The sequence below is a fragment of the Bombyx mori genome, chromosome 21 (genome assembly GCF_030269925.1).
Source record: "Bombyx mori chromosome 21, ASM3026992v2".
Classification (NCBI taxonomy): Eukaryota; Metazoa; Arthropoda; class Insecta; order Lepidoptera; family Bombycidae; genus Bombyx; species Bombyx mori.
Genome location: NC_085127.1, coordinates 14,523,138 through 14,546,442, shown reverse-complemented (window position 1 = coordinate 14,546,442; position 23,305 = coordinate 14,523,138). Strand labels below are relative to the sequence as shown.

The 23,305-nt window shown below is 40.1% G+C and overlaps 2 protein-coding genes across 4 annotated transcripts in view; both read left to right on the top strand.

Moving 5' to 3' along the window:
- LOC101740916 (sorting nexin-27) overlaps positions 1–11,776 on the top strand; it is a 35,773-nt gene extending 23,997 nt beyond the window's left edge. For 2 of the 3 annotated variants that reach the window (XM_062674780.1, XM_062674781.1), the window contains exons 5-9: positions 4,350–4,447; positions 4,871–5,117; positions 5,629–5,792; positions 6,295–6,460; positions 6,528–11,776. In XM_062674780.1, the coding sequence (XP_062530764.1) occupies positions 4,350–4,447; positions 4,871–5,117; positions 5,629–5,792; positions 6,295–6,460; positions 6,528–6,943 (1,091 nt within the window). In that variant the 3' untranslated portion in view covers positions 6,944–11,776. The remainder of the gene's footprint in view (positions 1–4,349; positions 4,448–4,870; positions 5,118–5,628; positions 5,793–6,294; positions 6,461–6,527) is intronic. The other variant, XM_004925018.5, reaches the window with a different exon arrangement.
- A 4,895-nt stretch (positions 11,777–16,671) lies between these two features.
- Positions 16,672–23,305, top strand: part of LOC101744314 (myogenesis-regulating glycosidase) — a 61,352-nt gene continuing 54,718 nt past the window's right edge. Inside the window, exon 1 of the mRNA XM_038018459.2 lies at positions 16,672–16,806. The gene's annotated coding sequence lies outside the window, so the exon portion shown is untranslated. The remainder of the gene's footprint in view (positions 16,807–23,305) is intronic.

Sequence of the window (23,305 nt, the reverse complement as noted above, 5' to 3'; positions counted from 1 at the left end):
AAAAAGGGTGATAAGCCGCGACCAATAATTGTAACCTTTTCTACCCTTGGTTCAAAGGTCAGCATTCTCAAGCATAAAAGATTATTAAAAGACACCCAATACTACTTAAACGAAGACTACCCTAAATACATACTAGAAAAAAGGAAAGAACTACAGGAGAAAGCAAATAGAGAGCGCGAGAAAGGAAATAAAGTCACGATAAAATACGATAAGCTTGTTATATTAAAATCAAATAACAAAAGAATACTGATGACTTCACCAGAGTCAGATCCCAATTCTCAAGCACTAGTTGGTAATAGTACAACAAGACCCATTAAGAAAAAAATAAAACAATCAAACCCATATATACCTAGATCAAATAGTGTCTCAGAAGGAGTTCTTAAACCAAGCATTCTAAGCTATTTAGTAAACAATAACGTTAATACACCACATAACCAAACCAACGATAAAACCATTAACTTACATTCATAACAATCAACTTCCCCCTCCCTCAACGATGCAACATTCAATCAATTCCAACCAAGCAACGAAAACCATCTTCCAATCCGGCTGGTCACCGTGGAAGATCAAGACCAAAACCCTCTAAAGAAGACATCTCAAACTCCTTCAATAATAAGAAATGGAACACTAACACAAGAAATACTTAACTCAACTAAAAAGAAGAAAGATCACCTCTACATATTAACTTACAACGTCAGAACTTTATCTACTTACGAACGCTTAATCGAACTTAGCGAAGCTCTCACTAAAATCAAATACGACATAATTGGAATGTGTGAAATAAGGAGGACGGGCACCAGGATAGAAGAATATAATAATTTCATACTATGCCACACAGGACACACACCTGGTAAACGTGGAGTCGGTTTCATAATAAATAAAACCCGTAAGAACTGGATTAAAAGTTTCATGGGAATAAACGATAGAGTAGCATTATTAAACTTAAACATACAAGGATTGTCCATGTCAATTATACAGATATACGCTCCAACTGAAACGGCATGTGAAGAAGAGATTAACAACTTCTACACAAATGTCAATAGAGCCGTAGACCAAGCCTACAAGAACTATATAATAATGGGTGACTTTAACGCGAAAATAGGTCAACCAAGAAAAGATGAACATCTAATAATGAAACCAAACGGATATGGTGAAAGAAACCAGAGAGGTTAGAGGCTAATTGATTTCGCCCTCGAACACAAACTTGCCATCTTAAATACTTTCTTTCATAAAAAACCAAACCAAAGATGGACCTGGCGATCACCGAACGATAAATACAAAAATGAAATAGATTACGTATTGTCAAATCAACCAAACATCTTCCAAAACATAGAAGTTTTAAATCTGAACTACCCGTCAGACCACAGGGCAATCAGAGCAACAATGTCTATCACAAAGCAGACGAAAAAACGCACAGCCTATAAAAGCAATCGATATTCATCACTAAAAACTGAACAAGAAATATTATCTTTTAAACAAAACATTTCATCACAATTACAGGATTTATATAAAGCCCAAGAAAAAACATCAGTACAGGCTTTATATAACACACTAACCAAGGCCATAACCCAGAGCTTACAGGACGCCCGAATTTCCAACGAAATATCAAAAGGTAACCATAAAGTTTTAAAGGAGTATACACTGGAACTTATCAAGAGAAGACAAGAGTTACAACATACTAAGATAAAAACTCGAGACACAAAAAAATGAACTATCAGCTCTATACAAACTAATAAGTAAACACATTAAACAGGACTACAAATGCTACAGATTGAAGACTATTGAAAAACATCTGGAAAAAGCAGGAAGCTCAAAAAAGGCCCTTAAAGAACTAAGAATAAATAAATCTTGGATAGACAGCTTAAACTGTAAGGACAAAACCGTAAATAATCGAAAAGAAATCATAGATGTAGCAACACATTTCTATAAAACACTATATAAAGCACAAGGAAACGAGTGTACCAGCCATAGCTATGCAAATGATATTAACTCTACAAACAAAAGCGGAGACATAGCACCAATAACTGAAAAAGAAGTAACACAAGAAATAAAAAAGCTAAAGCTAGAGAAGAGCCCAGGACCAGATGGCATTACAAATGAAGCTATAAAGGTTGCTTGGCCGCTACTGACTCTCCCATTATTACACTTATTTAACCTTATATTAAAAACTGCTGAAATACCATTGCAGTGGGCAGAATCGGAAATAATTTTAATTTACAAAAAAGGTGACTCAAAAGATATCACAAATTACAGGCCTATAAGCTTACTCTCATGTATCTACAAACTGTTTTCCTCCATAATTAACAAAAGAATAAGTGTCACAATAGAAGCAAACCAACCAATAGAACAAGCAGGTTTTCGCAAGAGTTTTTCAACAATCGACCACATACATACTCTAGAACAAATAATGGAAAAATATCAAGAGAAGCAAATAACGTTATACATTGCATATATTGATTATAAAAAAGCTTTTGATACCGTGTCACATTCAAGTATCTGGACCGCCCTGCAAGCTCAAAAAGTTGAACAAAAGTATATAGATATAATAAGTAACATTTACAAAAGTAGTACAGCAAAAATAAAACTAGAATCCACTGGTCCTACGTTCTCCATCGGAAGAGGCGTGAAACAAGGCGACCCGCTATCTCCAAAGTTATTTATATCTCTCCTAGAGTCAATAATAAAAAGACTCAACTGGGAAAAGACAGGATTGAACATCAATGGCAAGTATTTATCTCACCTATGCTTCGCAGATGACTTAGTTTTGCTGTCAGAATCTAGCACACAATTACAAAACATGATCGATTCACTAAACACAGCTAGTAAGCAGGTAGGACTGGAAATGAATCTTTCTAAAACAATGGTTATGACAAATAGTTTACAGAGAAGAATATCAGTGGACAACGAAACTCTGAAATATACAGAGAATTACATCTACCTTGGAAAACAAATTGGCTTGAACAGAAAACAAAATGACCTAGAAATAGAACGAAGAGTACAAAATACTTGGAACAAGTATTGGTCCTTAAAAGAGATATTCAAAAGTAACATGCCAACAAATATCAAAACAAAACTCATGATGCAATGCCTCCTACCTTGTCTAACCTATGCATATCAAACTTGGAAATTTACATGTAAATTAAAAAGCAAAATTACTAGCTGCCAACGCGGAATAGAACGAAGTATGCTCAATATAAAAAAGATGCAAAAAATTCGTCACACAAAAATTAGAGAAGCCACCAAAGCGACGGATGCTCTAATCTACGCTAAGAAACTAAAATGGAAGTGGGCTGGGCACGTGGCGAGGCTAAAGGATGAGAGATGGACCAACAGGGTAACAACGTGGAAGGGTCCAATAGGCAAACGCCGGAAAGGCAGACCCCACATGAGATGGTCAGACGAGCTGATAAAAATAGCTGGTACCCGCTGGCCACAAATAGCCCAAGATAAAGATACATGGTATTCTTTAGAGGAGGCCTTCACCTTCATTTAAGGAGGGTTCATGTAAACAAACTTTTATATTTTAGACACTATAAACTTTTTTTAAAAAGCACTATCTATATTTATATTTTTTTAAACGAGGGGATTGAGGGAAGAGGGATGAGAGGAGGAAGGAGAAAAGGGCAAACAAGTGTAAACAGCATCACTATTATTTTTTCTTCTTTCCTTTTTTTTCTTTTTTCTTTTCTTCTTTATAATTTCTTCTTCATACTTGAAACGTGTATGTAACCTATTATTTGCATGAAATAAAAGGCTTATTATTATTATTATTATTATTATTAAGATTAAGTAGTAACGCTCATCTCTTGAACTAATGGCCTAACATTAGATCGAATTAAATTAAAATTTGTAACTACATGGACTATCGAGACGTGGTGCTGGAGACGAATACTTGGTATTTCATGGACCGAACTTCGCACCGATATCTCCATTCTTCAAGAACTCGGCATTAAGTAGCATCATTCGGCGCTCGTGTATGAGTGCATACTATCGTTTTATGAACATGTCTCCCGGCGAGGAAATGACTCCATAGAGCGCCTGGTCGTTCAGAGCAAAATAAAAGGCACCAGACCGCGTGTAAGGTTGCCCATGCGATGGACCGACCAAGTCAAGCCGGGAGTTGGCGGTTGTTTGTATGAGTGTACCAGACTCAGCACAAACCGGGAGGAGTGGCGATTATTCGTGAGGCTCATAGCATCTGTCCACAGCAATGATACTGAATGTCGACCATGACCACTCCGACAAGAGCAATACGACAAAGAAAAAAATTACAATATATTATTCATAAGATTATTATTCATAGTAAAGCTTGGAATGTAAGTGTTAATATTTAAATAAATATCTTTCAGGATTCAACTTCCCTAAATTACCAGGAAAATGGCCATTTACTTTGAGCGAACAGCAGCTCGACTCGAGGAGGAGGGGGCTAGAACAGTATTTGGAAAAGGTAAAATCATTAAATAAATAGATACATAACAAGTGAACGACGACGGGCACGCAGACAGGACTCCAATAATTATTATTTGAAAACTAAAAGTTAATTTCACGAAGTCTTGAATTCTTATTAACTTAATCAGTGTAACAAGTACTCGGTTTATATTCGTTTATCCCCCATTTTACTACAGTACAGCTTGTAACTTATTGTCAGTTTGATTAAAATGCAACCCTTACCAGTCGTACTACGTACGACCCTGGTGAACAAACGCTCCACCGCTGCTTCATGTACTCGACAACTCAAAGTATTCCTAAACTTGAAGACCATTAATGTTTTTCTTCCATTGGTTGTCCGAAGACAATGAAAAGTAAGGACTGATTTACTTTGATTCGGCTCGAAGGACCAAAATGCACGATGATGAACAAACACTTGCAGGTGTGCGCGGTGCGCGTGATCGCGGAGTGCGAGAGCGTGCAGGAGTTCCTGACGGACTGCGACGACAGCTCGAACCCGGCGCCCGTGGAGCTGAAGGTGCTGCTGCCGGACCGCGACGTGGCCACCGTGTCCGTGCTGCGCTCCACGCGCGCCGACCTCGTGTACCGCGCCGTCGCCGACAAGATCCGCCTCGCCGACACGGTGCAGCAGTACTTCTACCTCTTCGAGATCGTCGAGTACAACTTCGGTAACGTACATAACACAGCCTTGTTGTGCCGATGACTACATAAGATACGAAATTCATTCGGGTGTTTGTCCGTGCGCCTGTACAACAAAATTCCACAAGATGTTCAGAATCTACATATGCATGGGTTTAAGAACATCTGTGCAATTAAGCTTACTATAAAGTCAATGATTATCTAGAAGATTTCACAAAGTGGGAATGAGTTGCTCGCTCTGGTCATTTCAATATTGCAATAATTGTTATGTTATAATACTCACTGTAAAAATGAATATTTAAAAAAAAAACTAATATAAAAAAAAGAAATAAAAAAGAAAAAAGACATGCCTGCTGAGTTTCTTGACGGAGGCTAGTTTTTGTGAATTGGCGGTAGTTCTTTTTGACGTTGAACAAGTGTGTATTTTCATTTATGTTGAATAAAAAATTTTTGATTTGATTTGGTGAGCTCATGCGTCGCCATGGCGTCCTCTGCAACGCCTCGCACGATCAGCCTACACTGACCCCCGTGTGTCCGCAGAGCGCAAGCTGCAGCCCAACGAGTGTCCGCACTCGCTGTACATACAGAACTACTCGACGGCGTCCAGCAGCTGCCTCTGCATCCGCAAGTGGCTGTTCAACCCGCGCGTCGAGGTGGCGCTGGTGGCGGAAGACCCGCTCGCCGCCAACTTTATATTTTGGCAGGTGAGGCAGCGCGCCAGACTCCATTACAGAATACCTTCATTCACATAATTACATTTTCTTTTAGTTCGAATAACATTAAGTGACAGTGAGTCGGTAAATAATGTCAAGATAATTCAACCATTTTCGATGGACCGATGGGCTTTTATCCTTTTGGACTCTGCTGCATGCGGTGCTGCAACAGAAATGTCGCCGTACTCCTTGATTCATGATGGGGAAGTTTTAATTTAATTGGCATAATCGTTATCTTCTTATCACCCGGTCGCTTTGTCGTGGTGTGCATCGGCGATATCCTACGACACAAACAAAGCTATCCCGATCCAGAGAATAGCCTCAACCAAAAAGTCCAGTTTAAAAATACCCTACAATTTCTTCAAACATGTAATTCTATGTATAAAGTTAGCAAGAGTTTCTACAAAGTTGATTACTGTGTGGAGACCGCGATGCGCCTATGTACGCAAGCTGTGTCGTCACCAGCTGTAGAGCATGTGTATCCCGTCCGCAGGCGGTGGAGGACGTGAACCGCGGCACGTGCGCGGCCGGCGCCCGGCTCTACCAGCTCAAGGCCATGCAGGAGCCGCGCCGCGCGCACGACTACCTCGCGCTCGCACGCACGCTGCCCGGATACGGACACGTCGCCATCCCGCACCCCACGCTCCGTCTGGCGCTCGGTACGTGCACGCGCACCCCGCCCCCCCTCCCCCTCCCCCCCGCGCTAACACCCCGCACTGTCCGCAGGCTGGAGCGGCATCAAGCTGTCGCCGCACGAGGAGGAGGCGCCGGGCGAGGAGTGCGCCGAGGTGCCGTGGAGTTGCGTGCTGGGCTGGGCGCGGGATGATGACGCCACCGCCGTGCGCCTCACCTACGCGCGACCCGACCGCCCGCCGCGTACGCTGCTGCTCTGCACGCCATATGTGAGTACCGCGCCCCGCCCCGCCCCGCCCCGCCCCGCCCCGCCGCGCCACGCCACGCTAACCCGCCCCGTCGCTGTTCCAGTACCAGTTCCTGGCCAACTGCATGGACAGAATAGCGGAGGAGGCGAACTGGGCCGACACCGGCGAGTAACGCACCCTCGCGCCCACAACACTCACTTCACTCAACGAATGGAATGCTGGGAGATTATAATAGATTACCTAAATTGTCTTTCCGGTTAACGGTAGACAGACAGTGTGGTCATGTTAATAAACAGTTGACTGTCCGCCCGTCGTCAGACCGTAAAACATAAGGGTGATCGTCATAAAAACAGATCTGATGTATTATGTATTCCATAGTGTTTCTAATTTTGTCCTGTCATCTAGCAACACTGACCGCGTTTTTAGACTAAGGTCAATAATTTAAAAATATAGCGAAGAAAGGTAAATTAATTTCGAGAAAAATGATCGTCTAGCCGAGCAGCCTCGTTAACTATCTCGGTAGAACTCTATATTTGTCGTTACGATTGAATTATTATTTTTTAATTAATGACTAATTATTTATACTTAACATTCTACTTTGTAGTTTTATTGTTGGCAATCGGATATTGTGTGACCTTGAGATTTGTTTCGGAAGTCGACGGGGAAGGGAGAGTGCAGCTGAAGATGTTTTACTCAAAATCATTATGTTTTTATTCAATTTATTGCTGCGCGCCGAGCCTACACCGCGCCAGTACTAAGGGTCGCCGCACACGAGCCGCCACCGGAATATTTCCTGTACATACATTTTATATGAAGCGTGTGGCGGCCACCGGCGCCAACCGTGTGCGGCCAGTCCATATAAAATGTATGAAAGAAAACAACAGGAAATAGGTCGGTGGCTGCGTTTTGTGGTTGTGGCCGGTGGCCCGTGTGTGGCGACCCCTAATACTGTCGAAGCTCAGTGGTAGCCTAGTGCTCAGTTGGCAGCTCAATCCAATTGTTACAATTCAATAAACTAAATTTTGAAATTTTATAAAAAAACCTGCCCCAAAGCTAAAACAATATTATTAGTATACCGACAACAAGGTTGTCGACGGTACGCGCTAATGGGTCTAGAAAAACCAGCAATGTACATCTAAGGCTCAATGTACAGCGCACAACACGGCAGCTCAGAACACCCGCACGGGGCGGACGCGACTTGTACTAAGTTTAGGCGTTATTAAATACTTATTTATATTATTTAATATTTTATGGTCATTCCTTCACGAGTTTTGGCAGCGGCCCGCGGGCCCTATACAATGGTGCAGCTAGAATTAGATACCGTAGATTGGGGAAATCGGGACCCTTTCCAAATCCAACACAAATTTCCAATGGTTTTTCTTAGGGTAATACCAATAAAATTGAGATTAAAATGGTTCTGAAGGCTTAAATTTTTATGTATAATATTATATGCTATTGTACATAGTTCATTACAAGATATACACAAAAACTGAAATAAACTAGCTTGACCCGATTCACCTTAGCTTTGGGGTAAATCAGGTTACGTATGGGGACAATAGAGTTTTTCGATAGGGCTGGCACTGTTTAGTTGTTAGGTAGGCACCTTAGTTTAGGTGTTCACGACGCTCCGGGCGAGAGAGGGGACGGGGGAAGGCAGCGGGAGGGGTATGCGCCCGCTGCCTAAGATTCATATTCGCCGACCAGCCGGGTGACACGCGTCAACATTTGTTAATATAATGTATTTTACAAGTAACTAGCTGACCCGGCAGACTTCGGAGTGCCTCAATCGATAAATAAAAGATCTAACTTTTGTATAAAAAAAACTTAAAAAAAAAACAAAAGGAATATGTCCGACAGAGGACACATCAAAGGAAAAACAAAATTGTTTGTTTTTATATAATTCCGAGCATTTTCATATTTATTCACCTTTTAAACCTTCTCTGGACTTCCACGAATAATTCAAGACCAAAATTAGCCAGATCAGTCCAGCCGTTCTCGAGTATTAGCGAGACTAACGAACAGCTTTTCATTTTTATACATATAGATTAAATAATACGATTACAATTATCATGCGTGGTTTCTTCTTCACCATCGTCATGAACATTAGGTAATAAACTTAATATATTAATGAGTTACAAAACTTTGAAAACTAAATTAAATTATTTAATATTCTTAAACACTAAATAAAAGCCATTTTCAGTTCAACAAACTTAAATCTAACAACACAACAAAAGTATTGTGTCGTCCCAGATTTGTCCCTATTCTAAATCTAGTCTCTATTTCCCCCAATCTACTGTATTATAAGCATTTAAATGAAAGCCTTCGAAATAACAAATTGTAAGAAACTTAACTTAATCAACAAAAAACAAAGTCCACGGTCACACAATAATTGATTGCATTTAATTCGTAAGCATAAGAATATTTAGGCAAATTTATATTAAGCAACTTTGTTGTAGCAATAAGAGTTAGTAGGTGACGGGTTCGCCACTGTCAATGACGATGTCGACGGGCGGTGGGCTGGCAACGTGTGACAGTGTCGACAAACGGACACCATTTTATTTTCGTTGATATTTCAACATGTAATTTTTTTTATTAGCATTGAATCATGTTATGCCATTAATTATGAAATATAAGTTTCGTTTTATTGCCCTTTTAGGCAGACGAGCATACAGCCCACCTGATGGTGAGTGGTTACCGTCGCCCATGGATTTCAGCAATGCCAGGGGCAGAGGCAAGCCGTTGCCTACCGATTGTAAGGGGTCCTCGATAAATTCGTAATGAATCTTATTGTTACAGCAAACATATTATATTGTCAGGGCTCTCTGTGCGATGCGCCGGGTGAGGTTTTAAGGTGCGAGAGTCTGGTCTATTATTTACACTGCCTTATTTATTTTGTCAAACAGAGTCGTTCGATTGCCCACATCGTTAATTATATGACTTCAATGATCTCGCGAGATTACCCCTTTAGTTCGAGCACACTTTAAAAATTCACCTCGTATGCATTAAATTAGGAAACTAATGCAAAAAGTACTTAAGCCTCTTAGAGATATGAATGGCGAATTCAGACTGGGAATGATGAACTAAAAACATATTCAGGTTTGATGGAACCATTCTCATACAAATACGAATATTAGAAAATTTATTAATTAAAGTATATTATTAAAATGTAGTATTATTATATGTATGTTATAGGTGCAGCAGTATTAAGTATTGCAAGTGTTGATAAAGTGCACGCAGTGACGGTCGATTCCTACCCATTGCCGTCTGTACGCGCCCTGCCTCCCTACTCCCTGTTCCCCCTGCCCCCCAACCCCTTTCTTCTTCTTCCCACGACCCCTTTCCCCCTGCAGTTATTGTAACGCTGTGCACTTTATCCGATAAAAACAAATAACAGCTCATGAATTATTAAACAAAAGTAAATGATAGTAAACATTTAATACTGAACGACCTTATTCTAGTATTATTATGACATTTAGATTATTTTATAAGCCGCCTTTTGTTGTATAATAGAATTTATCGTATTGTTACAAAGCGGGAAGAACATAGTGACGGTACATAGTGCCACCGACCACGCGCTGCGCAGTAATACTTGTTAGCCGTTCCGGAGTTCGCGAACCCGCAATGGACGCGTACAAAACTTGAGCGCGGTTCACCGTGTACGCAGCATTACATTGCTTCTTTAACAAGCGGTCAGAGGCTGTGAGCTGACCTTGAGCCAGTCTGCGAACCCGTGAGACGCAATAAGGCACGTCGGTAGCTTTAGTGTGCTTAGTGCGAGTTTTTTAACTCAACTTTGTATGGAGTTGGAACGTTTGCCGCCAGGGGCGCTGTTCCAACTGCATACAAATTTAAGTTAACTTTTACGATATCGAGAACGTTAAAAAACTCGCACTAAGCACACTGACCACTTAAGTGCTTTAAGCCTTAAAAACATCATGATATTTTAAAAATATATTCTCGTTATTTTAACTCGTTTTATATTTTAACTGATGACGTGTTATAGAACATGTTTTAATATAATTTCTGATTGCGTTCGCGCACTGCCTTTACTCAGTTCAGTGTTGCCAGCGTCACTAGTGTAGTGGCGCCATCTGTGTGACCGTAGCGCTCGGGGACGAAAGTGTGGCAAGATAATACAGTAAAAACTCTTTATTCGCGTTTTCATTATTTCCGGATTTAAAAAAAAGTGACCGAATTCCTAAATTCGCGGCTAAAGATTTCTTTATTTGCACATATAATCGGTACATACACATTGATAAAAAGTAAAGAATTCCAATATGTAGGTATCCAACTAAAAGATCCTTAGTAAACGTTCCATATTCTGGATTTCTGTATTCGCAGCATATTTACGGAACATATACCCACCCCATGAATAAAGAGCTTTCACTGTAAACAATATAAAATAAAATACATTGAGCACTAAATTATGGAATAGAAATTTTATCTCTTGTACTGTGTTTATTGACACATTCTCTCTCATTTATATTTTTATTCAATATTTTATTGAAATTATATAATTTAAATCAAGCTGTGTTCTGTATTGGAAATGAATTTAAGTATTTTTGTCTGTAATATTTTATCGACACAATTATTTCAGACTAAACAAGTGTTCTCTGGCAACACCGGAATACGGTAAAGGAATCCGACGAATGGTCACTGTTAATTCGTTACATATAGATGAACACGTGTATAGTGTGCTTATATATGTATGTCTTGTATTCAAAGCAATAATGAAATCGGCTTAACGTTATCTTGTTTAAAGTTTATTTATTCGATAAGCGTTTTCTCTATTGAGTTCGCTTTAAAGCTTGCGCGATAAAAAGCTAGATGTATATATGTAGAGACATCCTTTATTAGGCTAACTGAATGTGTTTGTTTTGAAAATTAAATGTCACATTTTGTCGTGCAAAGAGAGGAAATAGGACGACAGCCGCGTTAAGATTCGTCCGGGACAACCGTTGGCGCCGGCCCGGAGTCGCAATTACATTTACATATCCATTAATTGTTAATCATAATGAGTACTGTAATGGAACATCGTCAGACGTGAATACGTGTATGGTACAAAATATATATCTCACTTTGAACTAAACGAAAGTGTTGTTTATTTATTTACCATTTACAGGTTTGAACTGGTGGTAGGACCTCTTGTGAGTCCGCGCGGGTAGGTACCACCGCCCTGCCTATTTCTGCCGTGAAGCAGTAATGCGTTTCGGTCTGAAGGGTAGGGCAGCCGTTGTAACTATATTGAGATCTTAGAACTTATATCTCAAGGTGCATGGCGCATTTACGTTGTAGATGTCTATGGGCTCCAGTAACCACTTAACACCAGGTGGGTTGTGAGCTCGTCCACCCATCTAAGCAATAAAAAAAAAAAACTAGACAAATTGCACAAGAAAAAGGGAATGCGGTAACTTCAAGCCAAAGTAATCAAATAATTTATTGTCTTCCAGTCAAATCGTAGTTTTTTTGTTGTTGCTCAGGTACTACCCCATCCTTCAAACCGAAACGCATTATTGCTTCACGGCAGAAACAGGCGGGGTGGTGGTATCTACCCGTGCGGACTCACAAGACGTCCTACCACTACCTATAGTAGAATTTTTTTGTCCGTGCAGTTTGGGTCATAAAACAGCCTGGCTAGGGCGGTGAGCATGGCGACGGGGTGGTATACGAAGGGTGGTGAGACATTGTTATGTTATGAGTAATTTGTAGTTAGTTACCTGCAAGTCATAGTACATTATGTCGAAGAGAAATGTGTTTTTATGCATTCGTTCTCTGAATTTATTTAGTGACACAATGGCTACTCCTTTGTTTTGTATCAAAACGGCAGGATTTATTGAAAATAATATTTGCACGTGTTGTTATCAACAATGTGTTAAATTTTTTCACTGAAACAAGAATAAATCCCGAAAGTTACATAGTGTTAATTTCTGCCGTTCTCGTTAACTTGCTACGGCGATATGTGGTGTACCCAAGTGTTCGATTAGTGATTTTTTCTTTCATTTTTATCATTAGCCCACAAAATGACAAAACTAAATATACTATCGACAACAATAATGCGCATCACTATGCCCGTCCATAAGGCTCATGAGTGGAAGAGAGAGCGAAATACTCGCTTCACCGCTCCGATTTTTCTGTGACCCAAACTGCACGGAGAAAATAATTCTGCTATAGTAATTGAATGTGTTATATTAAGATTTTCACATTTCAACTCAACGAATGAATGTTTATGTAATTATTAATTGTTATTTGAACGATCTTATGAGACCGCGACGGGGCAACTCAAAGCCGCCGTTTCCCGAAATATGTCGGATTCCCCAGATTCACTGTCGGTGCTTTTAGACCTCTCAAGCACTGGTCACCGTCTTCTAGTCCATAGACACAGTCCACTGAATTTCTCGCCGGATCTTCTCAGTGGGTCGCGATTCCGATCCGGTGGTTGATTCTGCGAAGCACGGCTCTTGCTAGGGCTAGTGTTAACAAATCCTCTTAGGTTACCAGCAAATAGGTAGAGAAGAAAAAATTTGAACGATGCTCCGCGCCCAGTCGCGACGGTTTGCTAGCCAGGCTCGTAACGACCTGGTCACGTTATCGCACGTCGCTCGGACATTAGCGCCGCGCTCATGAGGAATTATTGAGCGCATCATGTCGGTAAGCGGCGGGTCACGACTTCTGTATGTGCTAAACGACTTGTTAGCTCAGTACTCGCGCCCGCCGTCAAGGTTGTCTTGAGAAATTTCAGTGCAAAAAAAGGTGTTTGGGGTCAATCTTTATACGTATGCCTTTCGGATACAAGTTGTCCCGCTATTTTTGCTTAGTTGTGTGGACGAACTCACAGCCCACCTGGTGTTAAGTGGTTACTGGAGCCCATAGCCTTCTACAAAGTAAATTCGTCACCCACCTTGAGATATAAGTTCTAAGGTCTCAGTATAGTTACAACGGCTGCCCCACCCTTCAAATGGAAACGCATTATGGAAGATATAGGCAGGGTGGTGGTACCTATCCGCACGCATAAGACTTTCTACCACCAGTAAACTATACATTAATTTAGGTAGACTTGGTGAATAAAATAACACTATGCTTGGAAAGCGTTTTCAAATATATTTTTACTGGTGGTAGGTCGTCTTGCGAGACCGTACCACTTCCCTGCCTATTTCTGCCGTGGAGCAGTAATGCATTTCGGTTTGAAGGGTAGGGCAGGCGTTGTACCGTTACAACTGAGACCTTAGACCTCGTATCTCAAGGTAGGTGACGTTTAGGTAGTAAATGTCTATGGCCTCTAGTAACGACTTAACACCAGGTGGACCGTAAGCTCGCCCACCCACCTAAGCAATAAAAAATTTTTTGTAACTGTTATTCGAAATATCTGATTAAGAAATGAGGTAAACAATGACGATACCATTTGGAAAATTGTTAAACTGTCTATAGGTACGTCGGGAAATTGTAAACACTGGGGATGTAGGTCGCGTGATGTGGCGGGCGATGCAGCTCAGGAGATCCCCGGTAACTCACCACTAATGTCGTATACTCAACGACACCCACATATTGCACACAGACCCCGAATAACGAACAATAATATTTCACAATAAATGAAATAAAAAAAACTCGACTGCATTAACAATACTTAAAAAAGCGAAGAACAAGCTATTTTTACTGGTGGTAGGATCTCTTGTGAGTCCGCGCGGGTAGGTACCACTACCCTGCCTATTTCTGCCGTGAAGCTGTAATGCGTTTCGGTTTGAAGGGTGGGGCAGCCGTTGTAACTATACTTGATATCTAAGAACTTATATCTCAAGGTGGGTGGCGCATTTACGTTGTGGATGTCTATGGGCTCCAGTAACCACTTAACACCAGGTGGGCTGTGAGCTCGTCCAACCATCTAAGCAATAAAAAAAAATATTTCAAGTAATCGTTAAATTGATTGTCTTTAAATGAAAATTTTAAGACTACATCCAAATATGTTTTATTTATTTACTCGTCTTGGCCTGTATGCCTTTATTTAGATAACAAGTTATTTCACGCGTTTTAGTTAATTGATAAAAAATAAAATAAGTTTTTGATAAGGAATACAATGGTTTCATTTTTTTACCCAAGAAAGTAAGAGACTTAGACGATTTTCATTTTAAAAAATAAATAAAAGTTAGTGAAAATTATTATCACATAAATGATTTTCTTAGGGACGACATTGAAAATAAATGGATTTTTTAATTATTAGTTGAATTATGGATGAAGGAATGGTAAATTACATAATATTATAACTATGCACTGCACTAAAAAAGGTCCTACCACCAGTAATTACGCAAACTTAAATTTGCGGGTTTGATTTATATTACACGATGTTATTCCTTCACCGTGGAAGTCAATCGTGAACATTTGTTGAGTACGTATTTCATTAGAAAAATATCTACTGCTGTTCCACCATGTCCCTGTCTTTTTCTCTAATTTATAATTTGCATACCTGGTAATGTAAATTGCAAGTCCGCACCACCACCCTGCCTGGATCATTGAGGACTCAAAGAGCTTAAAGACACAGTGATTTTATATAAAACCTTACAAAGACCATATCTCATCTATAATCCGGTTGCAAGTACTTACCTTTGTCGTGTCTGCGTTTCTTATCAGTGGCATTAGGGCTTCCGTTCCAGACAACTGGGAAATTACAGAGTCGGGTTACGGCAGACGTATTACGTTAATGTGACCGTTATGGTTTCCATTATTTTATGATTTTATTTTATAATACTGCTACGTGTTGGGGTTCGGGATAAATAAAAATTGTTTAAAATTCTCAATTCACTTCTTCCGCTTCGCTTCAGTTGATCCGTTCGCTGTTTCGCTTCGAGTAGAGCTCTTGCTAGGGCCAGTGTTAGCAACTTACTCAGGTTAGAGCCCCGTGAGCTCATGTACTCGCTCGGCTACGCTGGCATAGCCTTTAAAGGCTTTAGGGGCTATGCCAGCTTAGGTAGGAAATAAAAAATATCACAACAACAAATAGGATGTTCCAGGGTAATTCAGGGTAACTCAGTGATACAGGATTCAGTGATAGTTACTCAATACCAAAGAGCTATTAGTTCTCTGAATTAGAGTTAAATATTTTTTGTCATTTCGTAACACCAAAGAGTAGTAGGTATTGAGTAAATATGTTTGTAGCGCTAAGTGCACAAGATGTAATTTATTTGTCGTCATTGTTAATATAATAAACGCGGTGATTTGCATTTTTTGGATGGTAAGTGAATAAAAAAGTGAACGAAATTCTCTAATTATTTAGGCTGTGTACTGACATATAAATATGATTCAACTAAACACACTTAATGCTTTTATATTAACTAAGGGATAAATTTGGGACAAGTAGCGAAATGAGTTAAAATCCTATACCAAATTTTAGTGAATATTTCGACAGGGATGCATCACGGTTTTACGCGGGACAAGAAAAATAATAATATTCAAAAAACTTTCAAGCCCCTAGTCGCATTTGGTTTATTGTGAATGCGACGAACTAGCAAGGATAAGAATTAATATCTTGGATTACATAGTTCACTACGGCACGGTACACTCCAATATTGTACCGAAACTCATGCAAACGATGCTTGGAAATGAAGATTAGAAGCGTTTGCAACCAATTATCGTTAAGACTTGAAGTCTTTGCCCAAGTCCTCGAGCGAGTACTGGTGGTAGCAGTAATGCGTTTCGGTTTGAAGGGTGGGGCAGCCGTTGTAACTATACTGAGACCTTAGAACTTATATCTCAAGGTGGGTGGCGCATTTACCGTTGTAGATGTCTATCGGCTCCAGTCACCACTTAATACCAGGTGGGCTGTGAGCTCGTCCACCAATCAAAGCAATAAAAAAAAGAAGAAGAGTAAGACAAGATGAGGCCTTCAGAGACACAAAACCTTCGCTATTTCTCACTCTGTCTTGAGCAGGCTATCCTAATGTTTAAGTATGTCTGTCACGTTTCGTCAGTGTGTGCTCACCTTAACAGCACATAAGCAAGTTAATGTAAAGATAGTGTAGTTACAGACGCGACCTCCCAGCGGTTACCCATCTTATAAGTAACATCAGTAGTTTTGTGTTTAGTGATTGTGTATTTTATTAATTCGGTGAATAATTTTTTTTCTCTTTTTTTTTAAAGTGAGTACTTCTTTTTTACTTTTGTAATTTTGTAAATAAGTTGGAACAAAATAATAATAAATTAGAATACAATAAGGGCGACATTTTACAAAAAAAAATTGTATAATTAATTTTACAAAAATGAATTTAAAAGTACGATATTATTATGATAAATCAACAAAATTGAACACGGCCAAAAACTCCTTTCTGGGGTTGTTCATATCACAATTATACAAAATACGTGTTATATATTCCTTTCTGTACTGTATATTTTGAAGCATAGATCAAATATTTAATTGAAATTAAAATTTAATCTTATTTCGCAAATATCTTTTGAGTTTTCATTACACTTACACAAATAAAATCACATTGAATTTTCTGTGATTTGAAAAGATTTATGGAGTTATATTTATTATTGTTTTCAATTAAGAGTTAATTCCGAAAATTATATACACTTAATAAAATTATATTTATTAATTATAGGATTATTTTTGTTTGTTGTGATTCTACCATCATTTTTTCTGTCGTATTTAAGCTTTCAGTATTGAATATACTCATATTATAATTGATTCTTCTATATCACTACTTAACACCAGACGGACCGTGAGCTCATCTGTGCTAATAAAACCAGAGGGTATTAACAAATCTTATATATTTTGTCATTGTACAAGTACTGTTAATTTGTGGTCACATTCTTTTTTTGTAAAAAGTATTAAAAGTATTACTAACGTTAATCTAGAATTTTTAATATAGAATATACTGGTGGTAGGACCTCTTGAGAGTCCGCGCGGGTAGGTACCACCACCCTGCCTATTTCTGCCGTGAAGCAGTAATGCGTTTCGGTTTGAAGGGTGAGGCAGCCGTTGTAACTACACTTGAAACCTTAGAATTTATATCTCAAGGTGGGTGGAGCATTTACGTCGTAGATGTCTATGGGCTCCAGTAACCACTTAACACCAGGTGGGCTGTGAGCTCGTCCGCCCATCTAATCAATAAAAAATTATAATATAATAATTTACATGTACCTTAATAAAAATCACCTGAAAAAGTTATAAATAAAACATGCAAGACCTTGATACCTACGTTGTAGTAACTCCTTATCTTAATACTGTTAATCAGTACACTTGAAGATTCACTGATAACCTCTTTATCAGATCGTAACTGCCTTAATTTAAGTCGTAAATTAATGATCAACTATTCGATTATTGGTAGTGGGTTGTGTGATCTGAGATTCTGTAACACGCAACAGTCCTTATAGCACCGGAAAATACCTGAAAGCACCTTATCAAACATGATCATCCAGCGTAGGTAGGGCTCATACAAGCTGGACCGACAAACTGCCTAGGCTTGGAAGAATCTGCTGCTTCCAGCAAGCGCAGAACCAATCATTTTGGAGAATCTTAGCTAATCTTCTGTACAGCACCAGTTAAATAAATATATATTGGTGTTTGCCGAGCGCTATGACATATCCTTCTTCAAACGAGGCTTGTGGGAAGTATTAAGCGGTAGGCAGCGTCTTGACTCTGCCCCTGGCATTGCTCAAGTCCATGGGCGACGGTAACCACTCACCATCAGGTGGGCCGTATGCTCGTCTGCCTACAAGGGCAATAAAAAAAAAGGCTGATAGCGATAACCCAACTACTTGCACCAGTTGCACCGCGTTCATCATAATTTTGAGTATTTCAAATTTAATCACCGCGCATTTTACTGATCACTTTTTTTTTTATTGCTAGATGGGTGGACGAGCTCACAGCCCACTTGGTGTTAGGTGGTTACTGGAGCCCATAGACATCTACGACGTAAATACGCCACCCAGCTTGAGACTTAAGTTCTAAGGTCTCAAGTATAGTTACAACGGCTGCCCCCACCCTTCAAACCGAAACGCATTACTGCTTCACGGCAGAAATAGGCAGGGCGGTGGTACCTACCCGCGCGGACTCACAAGAGGTCCTACCACCAGTAAGTACCACTTCAATATTAACCGTCATTCAACAAAGGCTGCGAATAGTCTCTCGCAATATACCGACTCAGTGTTGCAGTAGCTAGCCCCTAGACTGTTGCGCCGCGGGTCGTGGATTCGATTCCCATACCGTGTGATTCAAACATATATCCTAAGTATATTATACATCAGTCAGTCAGTTTGAAGAGTGGGGCAGCCGTTGTAACTATTCTGAGACCTTATAACTCATATTTCATGGTGGGTGGCGGCATTTACATTGTAGATGTCTATGGGCTCTAATAACCACTTAAAACCAGGTGGGCTGTGAGATCTACCATCCATCTAAGGCACAAAAATAATAATAATAACTTGAATCGGATGACCGTGCGTGATTTGTTCCCAGTTAGTTGTTAAATAATGTCAGTTATCTTACATGCCTCTCTGGTTATCCGAAGTCGCCGTGCCCGGCATCTAACCTGCGCCGTCTAGACCGAGAGGCGCGCATTGATACCGCTGCCCCACGAGCGGATTCATCTCAATGTAAACACTCCATACGTTTCGCATTAAGAGCATACATCACGACCGCCGTTGCATCGCATTTGCATATTAATGCATTTGTTTTATGCATAACAATGCACCGTATTCATGACGAGTAATTACTGTGGCATAATTGCTTACGTAAATAAATGTATTTGATTTTTTCAAATTTGTTTAATTTTTACTATAGAACCCGGCCACATTCGATTGTAATTATATTGCTGAAGCTAAAGGCTCCAACCGTCTACCGTGCGTACCTTCTCTTTAGTCCCAGAAAGTAAGAGAGACAGATTGAAATCATCGTGGCCTAAAGGATAAGACGTCCGGTGCATTCGTATCGAGCGATGCACCGGTGTTCGAATTCCGCTGGCGGGTGTCAATTTTTCTAATGAAATACGTACTCAACAAATGTTCTCGATTGACTTTCTCGGTGAAGGAATAACATCGTGTAATAAAAATCAAACCCGCAAAATTATAATTTGCGTAATTACTGGCGATAGGACCTCTTGTGAGTCTGCACGGGCTACGAGCTATGAGCTCGTCCACCCATCTAAGCAATAAAAAATGCTTTCAAGCCATCGATCGAGCTTTATAGTAGACATTTGTATTTCCGATGTACATGGACGACTATGTCCTCGAACGAAAAAGAATACCTTCCCCGGAACACACTCGATCTCCTCCCACGACCACACCAGGTTTCATACCGGGCCATGAATGCTGGCTTTAGTTTATCGAAGTATTACCATTGAGATGATCCTCAAAACTACCTAAGTACGTAATTTCAGTGGTACATAGTACAACTCACGCAGGACTAATGACAAAATGGCCTAACGTAAGTAGCGTTTACTAATAAAATACTGCAATTCTTTTATTATGGTTTTTTTAAATTGTTGAAATTAGATACTTAGTTGCTTTCATTGAGAAACGTCTTTTTTATTTCTTCCTACCTTTTCACGGTTATCCTAAGGAGCTATTCCAGATACACGGACAGATAGGTGAGCTCACGGGCTCAACCTGAGAAAATTTGCTTTTTTTTTTTTAATTCCCTTGTAGGCAGACGAGCACACGGCCCACCTGATGATGCGTGGTTACCGTCGCCCATGGACTTCAGCAATGCCAGGGGCAGAGCCAAGCCGCTGCCTACCTCTGAAAAACACTAGTAAGAGCAGTGCTTCGCAAAGCCTACCGCTGGATCAGGAGATCCGGCGATAAACTCAGTGGGTTGTGTCTATGGGTTAGTTCGCTCGTCAAACTCTTTGTCTCCACGGTCAACTTGCTGTTGAGTCGTTACGGGCACAGACATCAAAACCAGAATGCCCTGCCACCCACCATGACACATGAAGTCAAGTTCAACAAGCCTCAGTTAAATTGTTGAACCGCCGTCGCACCCTTTCGTAACGTAGACTGGTTCGTGGTAGAAATAGACAAGACGGTGGTAACTTAAGGTACCCCCCTACCACTACCAATTATGCAACTTTACTTATGTTTCTTCTTCTTCTCAGTCGGACACTTGGCAAAGTGGTCATGGTTGCGCTGACGCTGTATGTGCAAAAGCACCTGTTAGGTCGCCCGTGCTCATAGGACCGCCCTCCTGGCTATGAGCTTCCAGGTCTGGTGGTTCGATGGGTTTCGACTACATTGGACCATGGTGGACTCAGTTGCTTCTTCATTAGGTCAGTCCAGTGGGCTGGTGGTTGTTCGCGTGATCTTGTGCCTTCCATCTGGCCTTGGACTACCAGTCTCTCCATCGAGTCCTCTTTTTTGGAGATATGACCAAAGAACTTTAAAACCCGTAGTTGTATAGTTGACGAAGGTCAGTCCTTGATACCGAGTTCCTTGAGGATGCATTAGTGCGAAAAGCCATCCACGGGAGCTTTATTAAGCGTCTCTAGCACTACATCTTTTTCTTTTTTTTTTTCTTAGATGGGTGGACGAGCTCACAGCCCACCCGGTGCTAAGTGGTTACTGGAGCCCATAGACGTCTACAACTTAAATGCGCCACTCACCTTGAGATATAAGTTCTAACATCTCAGTACAGTTACAACGGCTGCCCTACCCTTCAGACTGAAACGCATTACTGCTTCACGGCAGAAATAGGGAGGGCGGTAGTACCTACCCGCGCGGACACAGAAGAGGTCCTAACACCAGTACATCTCCAGTGCATCGATTTTATGGCGATTATTTACGTTACGCTAATTGACTACTAATCTAATTTTATGATCTCTATGGCCTCCAGGCATCATATAACACAAGTTTGACTGCTAAAAAGAGACAAATACACATTTTGTCTCCAGCATTGACTTTTTAAAAACATTCATAAAAAAGTCAAGTTACGAAAGTTTACAAAGAAAAGTGAAAAGCAATGTCCTAATGTTTGTAAAAACATGTCGCCTGCGATTCGTGTAGAAGTTAAACAAACATTTATATCAATTAAATTATCACTTAAATCAGCAACTAGTCTTAACATTGCAATTAACGCATATGCATAATTGTTATAAACGATAATTATCGAAATGTTATAAACGCGTGTTTTTAATTATCGTCTTCTAAATTAAGCGAAAATTACAAATTATCGAAGGAGCACTTGTAAGTGGTAGTTTCTTGAAATATTGTGCCGGGCAGGACGTATTCATGTTTCGAAAAAAAAATTATAATTACTACGAGTACTCGGTTACGTACGTAAAAATTATAAATACTACGAGTACTCGGTACGAGTAGTCGATTAGTTCAAGCGCCTTCGGTTAATTAATAAGTTTAAAAAATTACTATTATTATAATAATATATTAAACGCCAAGTTTTAAAAACCGTAAAAAAGTTTTGAAAATTACTATTAAATTAAAGTTTGCCAAGAAATTTTGTTTTAATAACAATTTAATTAATTTTACAGTGGGATTAATTTTACTAGAGAAAAGCTAACTATAAAATTAAAAGCATACTATACACAGAAACTATTACAATCGATGCATTAATCTGAAATCCAAAGTTTGAATCTAATTAACATATATTTTTTTGATACACAAGTTTTTTTCATTTCGGAATGAAGTCAACCACAGACACATTAAACCCTAAATCTTGGTTTATAATATACTTAGACTACGTATTATATACGGTGCTTTTGTTGGTTTTTATTACGATTTTTGTGTACTTCCTGATGGCGTAATTACAAAGTTACAGGTAAATGCACATACAATGCTTGACAAGTTTGTGTAGAAGAGGATGTTGCAGAAATAGGCAGAGCGGTGGTACCTATCTGCGCGGACTCACAAGTGGTCCTACCACCATTAATTACGCAAATTATAATTTTGCGGGTTTGATTTTTATTACACGATGTTATTCCTTCACCGTGGAAGTCAATCGTGAACATTTGTTGAGTACGTATTTCATTAGAAAAATTTGTACCCGCCCGCGGGATTGTAACACCGTTGCATCGCTTCAACACGAATGCACCGGACGTCTTATCCTTTAGGCCACGACGACTTACAATACTTAGATCGGAGTATTGTCATTGAAATAGCGGTTATGTCACAGATAAAAAAATTATTGCCAAATATATCTGCCCAGAGCATGCGTGGTTTTAATAATGGGGCACGTTGACGTGATGGGGTAAGATCGGGCGGTAGTCACTTAATATCAGGCTGGTTCTGATTCTTTCTTTTTTTTTTCTACCTAAGCTGAATGTCTAGAGTCTAGAGAGACCATATCAGCGTAACCTTAACTAGTAGGTGAGCTCACGGGACTCAAACCTGACGATGTTGCTAATAAGAACCCTAGCAAGAGTCGTGCTTCGCAGAATCTACCATCGGATCGGAAACGCGACCCACTGAGAAGATCCAGCGAGAAACTCAGTGGGCTGTGTCTGCGGGCTAATTTATTGGCCGAGCCCTTCGTCGCAAGCGACGGGTTCGACGAGAACGATGACCGGCGCTTGGGGTACTTAAAAGCACCGTTAGTGGATAGGGAGGATCCGAAATGACGTGCTTTGGGCGACGTCGACTGTTTACCATTTGGTCCGCAGGATCGGCTATGTAGTTTCCGGCAGCCAC